General features: G+C 25.5%; 3 protein-coding genes across 3 annotated transcripts; 2 read left to right on the top strand and 1 right to left on the bottom strand.

Annotated features, from left to right (window-relative positions):
- The first annotated feature begins 1,885 nt into the window (after positions 1 to 1,885).
- LOC135922209 (uncharacterized) lies at positions 1,886 to 12,915 on the top strand. Its single transcript, XM_065456626.1, has 5 exons — positions 1,886 to 2,024; positions 2,071 to 2,222; positions 2,261 to 2,337; positions 2,384 to 2,466; positions 12,373 to 12,915. Exons 1-4 carry the CDS (start codon positions 1,943 to 1,945, stop codon positions 2,448 to 2,450), a joined length of 378 nt encoding a protein of 125 aa, XP_065312698.1. The 5' UTR covers positions 1,886 to 1,942; the 3' UTR covers positions 2,451 to 2,466; positions 12,373 to 12,915.
- On the top strand, positions 5,548 to 6,627 carry LOC135930482 (zinc finger BED domain-containing protein 4-like). The gene is made up of 2 exons (XM_065467285.1): positions 5,548 to 5,779; positions 5,867 to 6,627. Exons 1-2 carry the CDS (start codon positions 5,548 to 5,550, stop codon positions 6,625 to 6,627), a joined length of 993 nt encoding a protein of 330 aa, XP_065323357.1.
- On the bottom strand, positions 8,539 to 10,592 carry LOC135930492 (zinc finger BED domain-containing protein 4-like). The gene is made up of 4 exons (XM_065467293.1): positions 10,553 to 10,592; positions 9,357 to 10,274; positions 9,131 to 9,211; positions 8,539 to 8,744 (listed from the first exon to the last, which is right to left on the bottom strand). Exons 1-4 carry the CDS (start codon positions 10,590 to 10,592, stop codon positions 8,539 to 8,541), a joined length of 1,245 nt encoding a protein of 414 aa, XP_065323365.1.
- Positions 12,916 to 14,411: the final 1,496 nt, after the last annotated feature.

Here is a 14,411-nt window from a genome sequence, read left to right on the forward strand (position 1 = left end):
TGTAATTTCTAGCGTTGTAATGAATGAATGAAAACGGAATGATAATTTTGGGAGGGCCTCCTTTGATCGTAAAATTTTGATCGTAAAATGGTCCATTTGGTCCATTTTCGGTCAAAATGGATGATTTTTAGTATTTAATATATTAAATAATTCCAAGCAATTTTTTATCAAATCCAACCAAGAAATTTTTATTATCATCTATCAGATTATATACAATCTTATACATTTTTTTATATTTAATATATTAGATAATTCCAAGTAATTTTTTATCAGATTATATACAATCTTATACATTTTTTTTTATTTAATATATTAGATAATTCCAAGCAATTTTTTATCAAATCCAAGCAAGAAATTCTTATTATCATCTATCAGATTATATGCAATTCTTATATCAGATGCAAGAAATTTTTATTATCATCTATCAGATTATATGCCATTCTTATATTAGATGCAATAAATTTTAATATATCAGACATTGTTTTAATTATATTATGATATTTTATATTGTGAGTATTTTATGTAGCAATGTAATATATATTTTAAATCTATACCTATTAATAAAATTTAATTAGCAAATATAAACAATTTCTTAATATAACTGAACTTTATTAATATGATTACCTAGGATTAGTTTTATTGATTAAGAATATTTCTTATTTTCTCAATATAACTTATGATTACTTAAGATTAATTTTAATGATTAAGAATATTTCTTATGCATTTTCTCAATATAACTTATGATTACTTAAGATTAATTTTAATGATTAAGAATATTTCTTATGCATTTTCTCAATATAACTTATGATTACTTAAGATTAATTTCAATGAATAAGAATATTTCTTATGCATTTTCTCAATATAACTTATGATTACTTAAGATTAATTTTAATGATTAAGAATATTTCTTATGCATTTTCTCAATATAACTTATGATTACTTAAAATTAATTTTAATGATTAAGAATATTTCTTATGCATTTTCTCAATATAACTTATGATTACTTAAAATTAATTTTAATGATTAAGATATTTCTTATGCATTTTCTTAATATAACTTATGATTACTTAAAATTAATTTTAATGATTAAGTATATTTCTTATGCATTTTCTCAATATAACTTATGTTTACTTAAGATTAATTTTAATGATTAAGAATATTTCTTATGCATTTTCTCAATATAACTTATGATTACTTAAGATTAATTTTAATGATTAAGAATATTTCTTATGCATTTTCTCAATATAACTTATGATTACTTAAAATTAATTTTAATGATTAAGAATATTTCTTATGCATTTTCTTAATATAACCTATGCCATATAAAATGATACATTAATTTCTTAATATAACTTATAAATAAAATTAAATGATAATTGAGTCATAAGATTTTATTTATCAATTTGTCTATAATTTTTAAATAATATTGATTAATAAGATTATTTATATTCTTTTCTTTTGTTATATATTTATTATTGGTTTTCTTTAAGCTCATCCCCATGTCTAAAAGCATATATATTTGGATCTACTGGGTATGTTGGAATTCTGATCTGCACAAAGGTTTAGTATTAAATATACCTTCAGCTGTTAGATAATCTTGTGTCACTTCAAATAAACTACCTACTAACATATACTGTAGGCTCAGCTATTCTATGTATGGTATATTGAAAAAGGTTATAGCAGAGTATATCCTTACCTTTATTAGATTTAATATATTTTATTGAGTTGTCTAAAAAATATTTTTTTTATAATTAAATTTAATATAATATATCATACTTTGCAATGATTCATTTCTTCTTTTAAAAAATAGTATTATAATATCAGCTACAGTATTAAGCATAATGTTTGCGATGAAATAGACCAATCAGAAAAAAATTGACTAAATTTACGATCAAATGACTTTACTCATAATTTTCCATAGCACATTTAAAAGCTACACTTTATGCAATATATATCATTGGCAACTGCCTTAGTTGGTGGTTGTATTTTATATTTTAAGCATAACATTGACTCAAAAGCTCAAAGTTTTTTAATATATTATTTTATTACATCAAGTAAATTTAATTTTAGGATTGTTTCAAGAACAAGAATTCTACAAACAAAGTGTTCAAATAATTAGACAGTATAAACCTTTAGTAAATATTGTTGGTGAACCAATTACTATGAAAAAAATTAAAATAATGGATTTTGAAGAAAATTATGTTAATTCTGAATCTGCCAAAGTAATCTCATTGTTTGAAATATCTCTAGAATAATTTAGGTTACTATACCATTTAAAGCACCTAAACACAATGGATTTATTAGAATAGAGGCCATAAAGTCTGAAAATAATTTAAAGTAATATATATCTGTTGATTTATTTAATCCTGTTTAAATAAAATAGGCTGAAGAGTTTAAATGTAATGTTGGATGGTCATGATAAGACAATAAGTTTACTTCATGTGCCATAAAGGAAATTAATTATAAGTAATATAAATTTTATTGTATTTGTTTTTAACCTTAATTCACTAATAAAAATTTTGATTTAAGCTATTCCACCATTCATATTGAGCAATTTTAAAAATATACATAATTTTTATTATTAAAAATAAGCAATTTTATTTTATGGTTTTAAGAATAAAGAAAATTTCCAGGTTTATTAGTCACATCTGAGTAAGGTTACATGAATTTGATAAAAACATATATGATTTTTATTAAATTTCATAAATATTAACTTAGAGTGAATACATATATTGATGATAGTAGTTTATGCTGATAGCCTCAAATGTTAAAACAATATGTAAACATTTTTTGATCTTACTAATTAAAAAATAAAAAGAGCGATTTAAAAAAAAACCATAATTTCTAGTTTTAATTAAATATGGAAAAAAAAATCTTGAAACATTACCATAAAAACAGGGCCCAAGAAACAATTCAAAATTATACTGAATCCAAATTCTTTTTTTAAACTAGGAATTACTACGTGATGTGAATATAAATAATAAATTTTTTGTATCAACAAACCAAACCAATCAAATAATAAATGTATTGATTTTGAAATTTTTTATTTAGCACAAAATATATAGCAAAATGAGTATGCTAAAATATAACATAACTGTCTATTTATATAAAATACAATGTAAAAGATTGATATATAAATTTAATATAAGGGAAAATAATTTTATGTCTTTAAGAAGGATCCTGCATGCACATATAACTTTTTGGGCACATGCAAGCTTGGAAAGTATGTAACCGTTCATCTAGTGAACAATGTTGGTCCGTTTTAACATATCATCATTAGCTGAGATAGCTGGAATTGCTAGATAATCTCTGGCAATTTTTGATAATATTGGATATCTATTTTGATGTAATTTTCACCAGTCTACTGGGTTTGTATCATTAGAAATTGTGATTTCATCCACATATTTGCTTATTTCTATGATATTATTGTTATGACTATGTTTAACTTGATATATTTTATCATAAAGGGACAATTTCTGTTTCATTTATATGTTCTGCTGAATTGAAATTATATATTTTATAAATATTATATTCTTTGGTTAGGTATCTAATGAGTGTCTATACTATATTCTTTAATAGGTGACTTGTTTTAAACCATGGGTCAATCATTGTTGATATAATATACAGGTGTTTATTTAAATTAAGATATATGCATGTAAATCCTATTGACCTCTATATTATTGAAGTTATTTTTCGTATGATCAAATTATAAATAGTTTTAGCCAATGGCTTTCGGTGAATAAATTACTATACCTAATGAATAAACAATATTTGTATCTGAAGCTTTTAATGAAATAAATATCAAAGGTATTTTTGAAATTTTGCAATTGATTCATATTCAATATCAACATGGTGAAAAGTTATTTGTTCAGTATTTCAAACTGTAATAACAAGATTGAGTAACCCTTGTAAATAGCAATGGGACTAATACCAATATATCATTGGTTTGCTATACCAATACCAATTAACTAAATATTGGTTTGATATATTGTTTAAATTCAATATTAACCAATACCAATATATATATTTGGTTTTATTGTGGATGATTATATCTTGGTATATTTTTTTTGACTAAACTTATTACATCCGTTATTTCTTTAGTGCAAATATTAACTTTTCTGTGCTGTGATTTCATAATTGGTGTTATTTCCCAATTTTGGAACCTAGGGTTATAGACACATCTTAAATCCATCCACCCAATATTATATAGGAAATGTGAACAAACTGATAAAATTGGTAGTAAAAAAATTAACACAGTAAAATCATTTTTTAGTTAATAATATAAATAATAAAACTTATTTAAATCATCTTAACCTTTTCAAACTTTGACAATATCACTTTTAAAAATTTAATAGCATTTTGTAACTCTTCACTAACATTAGTTTCTACAAAAACACTAAAAATAGAAATTATGAAACATACCTCTTTTGACAATCTAAAATCTATACTTTCTAACATTACATCTAAATTTTCCTTAACAAAGGACATTGGTACTCTCCAAATTAAATACTCTATATGAGCATAACAATTCATTATATTAATAATGATTTTAAATTAAATAATCATTTATTAGATTTCATTCCTTTTAAATCACCACATAATTCTATTAATATTTATAATATTTTTATTTCTGTATTAAAAGTAAAATTTGAAATTGATTTTCTTTGTATTACATTAAACAATGCAAGTAATAATTTAGTATTATTAAAAATTTTAAATCAAAGAGTTATTATAATTTAAATAATATGTTCAAATGCTTTTGCCATATTATACATTTGGCTTTTATAGCTGCCTTAGAACCTTTAAATAAAACTGTAAAAAAAATAAGAAAATTTAAAATTTACTCACCCAATTTTGGATATACCAATACATTGGAATTCAACATATACCAACTGAAAGGGCAATATTGCTCGAACCCTATTTGACAACATATACTAATCATTTACAAAATACCAGTGAAGAAAATTATATTAATACCTTAACCTGGAATAATATAGAAATATATCGAGAATTTCTGGAACCATTTAATTTCGCTACAGAGATGGCCTCATATGTAAACACTCCATCAGTTTTAACCATCATTTATTTATATTCCAGAATTTTTGAGCATGTTGAGAGTTGCAATAATTAGGGCTGTGCCGATATTAAATATCGGATCGGATCGGTCCCGATATTTGGCGTTTTTCAAAAATATCGGATCGGCCCGATACCTGTAAAAAACCCGATCCGATCCGATTCTTTTACTAAAAATGCAATTCTTATAAAACTTTTGAGTAATGAAACTTTGAATTATTATTTTTTAATAAAAAAAATTTTTTTTAAATATTTAAAAAAAAAATAAATTTTTTCGAGTTTCTATTTTACATTAATAATATTTTATAAATAATTTTTTTTTAAACAATGCAAATGTTATTTATTTTTTAAATAGATTTTACAAGTTTTTTTATAAAAATAGAAAGGAACACCCAAAGTTTTATTTATTTTTAATTTTTTAAAAAAATAACACCAATTTTATTATTTATACTTTAAATAAAAATTATTTTAAATATGGTTTCTGAATTATGGAAATATTTTGATAAAGATGAAGGTAATTTTGCAAAATGCGTCATCTGCGGAATTCTAATTTCACGGGGAGGAATACTGAAAAATTCCTTCAATACAACTAACATTAGGAAACATCTGAAGCGTTGCCATCAAAAGGAATTCGAAGAGCTAACACAAAAAGAACGAGAAATATTAGAAAAAACAAATCAAATTTTCAAAAAAAAGAGCCCTGAAAGTTAGCCAACAATATCAGCCATTCTTAATAAAACTAATATTTGGAAACATTCTGATCCTAAATCAATAATAATTTCTAAATTTATAGGGGAAATGATAGCGTGTGACCACCAGCCGATTTCTATCTTGGAGGATATAGGCTTTAAAAGGCTTTTACATCATTTATGTCCAAATTACAAAATTCCCAATAGAAAGTATTTTTCGCAAGGAGTTATTCCAGATATATATGAAAAACTCTCCGAAAAAATTCGTAAAGAAATTTTGGTTGACGATTCTTTTTTATCCTTTACGGTAGATATATGGACTAGAAATTCAGGTGGCGATTCTCACATCTCATTAACATGCCACTATATAAACCAAAATTTTCAACAAATTAATAGAGTTCTAAATGTTAAAACATTTAATGAGTCGCATACAGCAATAAATATTGCTCAAATTTTAGATGAAATTATTAATTATTGGGGTATAAAGAAAAATAAATTACACCTAATCATTAGAGATAATGCACCCAATATAACTTTGGCCATGAAAAATGGGAAATTTCAAAGGGTTTCGTGTTTTGCACATAGTTTGCAATTGGTTGCACAGGCAGCAATTTTATCACAGAGATCTATTATTGACATGCTTGCCCGGGTTAGAAAAATAGTAGGACACTTTAAACATTCTTCTATTGCACAAAATTGTCTAAAAGAAATCCAAATTCGATTAAGTCTAGCCCAGCACAAATTAATCCAGGATGTGCCCACCCGTTGGGATTCTACCTATTATATGCTCGAAAGATTGATAGAACAAAAAAGGGCGGTACAGCTGTTCATTATCGATAATCCTAATTTGGGATGGCATCTATGAATGGCTGCACCAGTCCTATCACTAGGACTTTATTTGGTCCTTTTCGAATTTGTGCTGATCCAAGGATCCTTCGCTCTAATAAACGATTACCCATTATTAGTGTTTATTATATTAATAGGGGTGAGCGTTTATTTTTTGATTATAGGGGGTTGATTAAGAAATTCGAAATTTTCTATATTAGGGGGTATGCGAGCGGTAAGACAAGGTGTTTCTTACGAGTTAATTATAAGATTTATTTTTTTACTAATAGGATTAGTGGTGATAAGTTATGAGTTTGAAGAATTTATAACATAAATATATACTCGTATATATTTATATATCTATTAGTTTCCTTTTTGATCTGTTCATTAGCTGAGATAAATCGAACTCCTTTTGATTTAATGGAAGGTGAATCCGAGTTGGTGTCATACCACTAATAATCAATTAACAACTCGGTTTTTTGATATTTATGATGATGACAATTATGTTGTCGCAACATTACTTGATCCTCGATATAAGGATTTCTTTTTGCCAAAAAACATATCATACATAGAAAATCTCAGGACTGCATGTGAGTCTTTTTTTAAAGGTGATGATAATGTTCAACTTCCAATTTCTAATAAAGATTCGCCAGGTTTTATATTTTTTAAAATAAATTTAGATTTTATTGTTAACTTAGGTAATGACAATGAGAAAAATGTTCCACATAACATTAAAAAATGCAAATTTAATTTAAGGGATGCTTATAAATTGAAAATCAAATAAAAACTAGTAATAAATGAAATCGATAGTAATGTAAATGATGACCTGCCATACCTAATAGAAATCAAGGAATATTTAAAAGAATCTTTATATATAGAAAGTATAACAACATATTTTTCATATTAATTTAAATATTGCTTGGTTGGGCTATGATTGACCCATTTGTTTGGGTGATTTTTCAAAATCAACAAAAGATTGGGTTTGTATGAAACCCACTATTTTATAAATGCTAATTTTATATTTGTGTTATTTATTTAGAAAACTCGAATAACTTTGATGATATTGATATTATATCCCCAGTGAATCCACTTGAATATTGGAGAGTTAATGCTGTAAAATATCCAACTTTATCAACACTTGCACGTAAATTTTTGGCTCCTCCAGCAACAAGTGTCCCATCTGAGTCTGCCTTCAGTATGGCAGGGGATATTGATAGTCCTCATCGTAGAAGCCTATTGCCTAAAAATCTAGAGGCTCTTATATTTATTTAAAAAAATCTAATATATTATAATTTTATATATTAAATATTACAATTTTATAAACCAACATAAAATGGATATATTATTATATATTTTTTTTAAAATTATTGTTGAAATAAAAAAATTAAATTATGTATGCATAATTCTTTTATGCATAAAAAATATTGATTTATTAATTACATTTGGTTCAAAGAGGGATGGTGAAAAATTAATATAAATATCGGATCGGTATCGAATCGGGTTTGAACCAACGGAAAATATCGGATCGGATCGGTGAAAAATATGTGGATCGGCACAGCCCTAGCAATAATATTCCTTATACTATTTTAAAGAGAGCTTCTTTAGCTGCCTTAGCAAAACTTGATAAATACTAGGGCTGTGCCGATCCACATATTTTTCACCGATCCGATCCGATATTTTCCGATATTGGTTCAAAACCGATCCGATACCGATCCGATATTTATATTAATTTTTCACCACCCTCTTTGAACCAAATGTAATTAATAAATCAATATTTTTTATGCATAAAAGAATTATGCATACATAATTTAATTTTTTTATTTCAACAATAATTTTAAAAAAAATATATAATAATATATCCATTTTATGTTGGTTTATAAAATTGTAATATTTAATATATAAAATTATAATATATTAGATTTTTTAAAATAAATATAAGAGCCTCTAGATTTTAAGGCAATAGGCTTCTACGATGAGGACTATCAATATCCCCTGCCGTACTGAAGGCAGACTCAGATGGGACACTTGTTGCTGGAGGAGCCAAAAATTTACGTGCAAGTGTTGATAAAGTTGAATATTTTGCAGCATTAACTCTCCAATATTCAAGTGGATTCACTGGGAATATAATATCAATATCATCAATGTTATTCGAGTTTTCTAAATAAATAACACAAATATAAAATTAGCATTTATAAAATAGTGGGTTTCATACAAACCCAATCTTTTGTTGATTTTGAAAAATCACCCAAACAAATGGGTCAATCATAACCCAACCAAGCAATATTTAAATTAATATGAAAAATATGTTGTTATACTTTCTATATATAAAGATTCTTTTAAATATTCCTTGATTTCTATTAGGTATGGCAGGTCATCATTTCCATTACTATCGATTTCATTTATTACTAGTTTTTATTTGATTTTTAATTTATAAGCATCCCTTAAATTAAATTTGCATTTTTTAATGTTATGTGGAACATTTTTCTCATTGTCATTACCTAAGTTAACAATAAAATCTAAATTTATTTTAAAAAATATAAAACCTGGCGAATCTTTATTAGAAATTGGAAGTTGAACATTATCATCACCTTTAAAAAAAGACTCACATGCAGTCCTGAGCTTTTCTATGTATGATATGTTTTTTTGGCAAAAAGAAATCCTTATATCGAGGATCAAGTAATGTTGCGACAACATAATTGTCATCATCATAAATATCAAAAAACCGAGTTGTTAATTGATTATTAGTGGTATTCTTCATAGTCTGCACACCTCTATCTGTGTCCCCATTAATTGTTAATTCACTTTTCAGAATTTCAACAAAGGGTATAACATTGCTAATTGAACATGATTCCGTACTTATTTCTTTTGTTACTCTCTGAATTGGTTCAAGAACATCAATTACCCTTTCTGCTAATTCCCACTCATATAATGAGAGATTTCCCAAATTAGGATTATCGATAATGAACAGCTGTACCGCCCTTTTTTGTTCTATCAATCTTTCGAGCATATAATAGGTAGAATCCCAACGGGTGGGCACATCCTGGATTAATTTGTGCTGGGCTAGACTTAATCGAATTTGGATTTCTTTTAGACAATTTTGTGCAATAGAAGAATGTTTAAAGTGTCCTACTATTTTTCTAACCCGGGCAAGCATGTCAATAATAGATCTCTGTGATAAAATTGCTGCCTGTGCAACCAATTGCAAACTATGTGCAAAACACGAAACGCTTTGAAATTTCCCATTTTTCATGGCCAAAGTTATATTGGGTGCATTATCTCTAATGATTAGGTGTATTTTATTTTTCTTTATACCCAAATAATTAATAATTTCATCTAAAATTTGAGCAATATTTATTGCTGTATGCGACTCATTAAATGTTTTAACATTTAGAACTCTATTAATTTGTTGAAAATTTTGGTTTATATAGTGGCATGTTAAGGAGATGTGAGAATCGCCACCTGAATTTCTAGTCCATATATCTACCGTAAAGGATAAAAAAGAATCGTCAACCAAAATTTCTTTACGAATTTTTTCGGAGAGTTTTTCATATATATCCGGAATAACTCCTTGCGAAAAATACTTTCTATTGGGAATTTTGTAATTTGGACATAAATGATGTAAAAGCCTTTTAAAGCCTATATCCTCCAAGATAGAAATCGGCTGGTGGTCACACGCTATCATTTCCCCTATAAATTTAGAAATTATTATTGATTTAGGATCAGAATGTTTCCAAATATTAGTTTTATTAAGAATGGCTGATATTGTTGGCTGACTTTCAGGGCTCTTTTTTTTAAAAATTTGATTTGTTTTTTCTAATATTTCTCGTTTTTTTTTGTGTTAGCTCTTCGAATTCCTTTTGAGGGCAACGCTTCAGATTTTCCTAATGTTAGTTGTATTGAACGAATTTTCAGTATTCCTCCCCGTGAAATTAGAATTCCGCAGATGACGCATTTTGCAAAATTACCTTCATCTTTATCAATATATTTCCATAATTCAGAAACCATATTTAAAATAATTTTTATTTAAAGTATAAATAATAAAATTGGTGTTATTTTTTTAAAAATTAAAAATAAATAAAACTTTGGGTGTTCCTTTCTATTTTTATAAAAAAACTTGTAAAATCTATTTAAAAAATAAATAACATTTGCATTGTTTAAAAAAAAATTATTTATAAAATATTATTAATGTAAAATAGAAACTCGAAAAAATTTTTTTTTTTTAAATATTTAAAAAAAATTTTTTTTATTAAAAAATAATAATTCAAAGTTTCATTACTCAAAAGTTTTATAAGAATTGCATTTTTAGTAAAAGGATCGGATCGGGTTTTTTACAGGTATCGGGCCGATCCGATATTTTTGAAAAACGCCATATCGGGACCGATCCGATATTTAATATCGGCACAGCCCTAATAAATACTATAATTGTATATTTTATCAACAATGATTGACCCATGGTTTAAAATATCAAGTCACCTATTATAGGATAATAGTATAGACACTCATTGGATACCTAACCGAAGAATATAATATTTATAAAGTTAATAATTTCCAGCTTAACACATAAATGAAACAGAAAATAAATCCAAAAAATTGTCCTTTTATGATAAAATATATCAAGTTAAACATAGTCATAACAATAATAGCTTAGATATAAGCAAATATGTGGATGAAGTCACAATTTCTAATGATACAAATCCAATAGACTGGTGGAAATTAAATCAAAATAGATATACAATATATCGAAAATTGCCAGAGATTATTTTGCAATTCCAGCTATCTCTGAAAAGTCGTTTTCAGAAGGACGGTATGTTTAACGGACCAACGTTGTTCACTAGATGAACATACTACCCAAGCGTGCCTGCTAAAATGTCGGATGCGCATGCAGGATCCTTCTTAAAGACATAAAATTATTTTCCCTTATTAAATTTCAATCTTTTGTACATAGACAGTTATGTTATATTTTAGTGTACTCATTTTGCTATATTTTTTGTGCTAAATAAATCAAAATCAATAATACGTTTATTATTTGATTGGTTTGGTTAGGTTTGTTGATACAAAAAATTTATGATTAATTCAAAATTTTTTATATTCACATCACCTAATAAATTCCTAGTTTAAAAAAAGAATTTGGATTCAATAAAATTTTGAGAGTTGGTTCTTAGCCCTCTTTTTATGGTAAAGCTTCATGATTTTTTTTCATGTTTATTTAATTAGAAATTACGGGTTTTTTAAATCACTATTTCTATTCTTTTAATTAGTAATTTGAATTTAAATCAATACCAATTCAATATTTCGTTTATCTTTGGTTTTTAATATTGGTTCCAATCCCTACATAGGTGTATATGCTCCTTGTACCCAAATTTTTTTTGCTAGCTTTGAATTAGGAATTACTTTAGATCTGTTTCATAAATTTTTAGCATGAAAATATAAAGAGAGCTACCTAATTAAAAATTTCAAATATTCCCAATCAAAGATTTAGCAACTGATGAGATTTCCCTATCAAACAATTTGTTATTATATAATCTATTCCACTTATAGCGGTCGGAACATGGGAGTAGTTGGGGAAGTGGGGGGGGGGGGGTTTCAGAAATTTGCTGAGCATTTTAAGCTAATAAATATCTCCCACCCCTACCCCACTTCCCCAAATGTATTCATTACTATAAAGAAGAATTTGAAAGGAAATTTTATAAAAAAAGAGAAAACCCAAAATATTTTTATAAACTTTTCTATTTTTTAACTAATATAAAACTTCAAATACCATAAATGAAACCATTTTTAATTATAGATTGTCAAGAGCACGCCGATTGGTTGAATGTACATTTGGTATATTGACATCTAAGTGGTGCATTCTAGATCGTAGTATAGATATCAATAAATCCAACATAACAATAATAAAAACATGTTCCTTCTCATAATATAATTATATTTTATAAAATCTAATGATTTTATTACCCATAATAATATACATATATTTAAAAAGCAAAGATAGAGGCAAAATATATTAGGGATACATTCTCTTTACATTTTGAAAATAATCCTCTACCACAGCATATTATATCTGAGTCATTATTTATTGTATATAAAATATTCGTTATTATTATAGTATATATATATATATTGAATTATTAATTAAAAATATAAATATTATTCTTGTATTTACCTTAATTTAACATCTATACATATATATTTTTTAACTATATTTAAAAGAGAGGCTGAGTCTTAAATAATCTAGTAATATTAAAAAATGTTTTTTTTATCTATATTAAAAATTTGTTTTATTTAAATATATTTTTTCTAAATATTTTTGCTTCTTAAATGTTAGACTAGATGTATCCCAAAAGTTATCAAATATTCCCTTCAACAATATAAAAAAAATTAAATTATTAAAATTTTTATTTATTATAAAATATTATACATTTATAAATAAAATTAAATATCGATAATCTCCAGCTATACTCACCCAAAGATTATTCTTGTATAAAATATTTTTATATTGATCTAAATTTTTATTGTATAAACACCTATTAACTTTCAATATCCTTGATAGAGAGCAAAAGTAGGCCCGGCCCGTACCCGGCTCGAACGGGCTTCGGACCGGGCCTAATATTTTTAAGAAAATTTGGGTCGGGTCGGGCCTTAGAAATTTTTTAAAATATATCTAAATTTATTAATTTTATGTTGAATTTTTTATGTAAAATAAAAATATGTGGTTTTATTTATAGAAAGTAGACGCCATATAACATATATCGTTTATTTTGAGTAATTATAAAAATTAATTTTTATATTTAAATAAATTCGGGTCGGGCCGGCAAAATTTTTTTAAAAAAAATCAGGTTCGGGTCGGGCCGGGCAAAATTTAAAAAAAAAATTTCGGGCCGGGCTTAAAAAATTAGGCCCGATGCAGATCACTAATCCTAGATATTTTAAAAATAAAATATAATTGAAAAGTTTTAGTAATAAAATAATATTAATTACTTAATTCTTTAGATATCCTTTTTTATGCTCTTACGATCTATATAAATTATTTTAGGATCAACTGATGTATCCTTATATATATTATTTATAAAAATTAAAATCTGTTTTTTAAAAATAATGTATGAGATAATAAAAATGATCTTCTGCTTAATAACAAATATTCAATATCAGATTTATGATATCACTCTTTATTACAACCTTTAATTCCTAAAATTTTCACATATCACCATTCATATACTGATAATCATTACCCTAAAATATATATAGCATAATTAAATATATCGATTCTAATATATACTTCAAAATAACTGCCATCATAATTCTTTAAATAATTGACATAAACACTATCATAAATGTATGCCGTTTCCTTTTATTTTAGTCATTTTCCTACCATTTTTTTCTAACTATCTGAGTATTACAATAACAATAGTCTTTCCGTGATATAAAATAATTTTAATATATTTATTTTACTAAATTATCCAAAAATAGTGACATTGTTTTTGTATAAAGCAAGTCTTGATTTAACTTGTTTCTAATCACAATTAAGTTAAATAACTTTATTGTAATAATCTTATGAAAAGCATAACAATGAAAGTAATAATAATAATTGCTAGAATTAGTTCATTCGAAATATATATAATATGCAAAAGAATCCACGATAATATGAATGGGTGAATAATTGAATTCCTACGTGAATATTAGATTAATAATGTTAATTGACATTAACATTATATATATCACAAAACGACAATCACGACCCCTTTCCTTTATTAAGCTTACTGACTCACAAATTTTCTCAAAACAAAACTTTCATACAACATAGTATCTAATTATAACTCGACATTTACA

Source organism: Gordionus sp. m RMFG-2023, chromosome 1 (assembly GCF_954871325.1).
Source record: "Gordionus sp. m RMFG-2023 chromosome 1, tfGorSpeb1-WG-v2, whole genome shotgun sequence".
NCBI lineage: Eukaryota > Metazoa > Nematomorpha > Gordioida > Chordodea > Parachordodidae > Gordionus > Gordionus sp. m RMFG-2023.

Excerpts from the sequence above, each read along its gene's own strand:
- LOC135922209 (XM_065456626.1), top strand. The coding sequence starts at position 1,943 with ATGCAATATATATCATTGGCAACTGCCTTAGTTGGTGGTTGTATTTTA. Across the intron at positions 2,223-2,260 it reads TTAATTCTGAATCTGCCAAA|GTTACTATACCATTTAAAGC; the intron begins GTAATCTCATTG and ends AGAATAATTTAG. Across the intron at positions 2,338-2,383 it reads AAGTCTGAAAATAATTTAAA|GCTGAAGAGTTTAAATGTAA; the intron begins GTAATATATATC and ends TAAATAAAATAG.
- LOC135930482 (XM_065467285.1), top strand. The coding sequence starts at position 5,548 with ATGGTTTCTGAATTATGGAAATATTTTGATAAAGATGAAGGTAATTTT. Across the intron at positions 5,780-5,866 it reads CAAAAAAAAGAGCCCTGAAA|GGGAAATGATAGCGTGTGAC; the intron begins GTTAGCCAACAA and ends CTAAATTTATAG.
- LOC135930492 (XM_065467293.1), bottom strand. The coding sequence starts at position 10,592 with ATGGTTTCTGAATTATGGAAATATATTGATAAAGATGAAG. Across the intron at positions 10,275-10,552 it reads ATATATTGATAAAGATGAAG|GGGAAATGATAGCGTGTGAC; the intron begins GTAATTTTGCAA and ends CTAAATTTATAG. Across the intron at positions 8,745-9,130 it reads TTCTAATAAAGATTCGCCAG|AAAACTCGAATAACATTGAT; the intron begins GTTTTATATTTT and ends TTATTTATTTAG.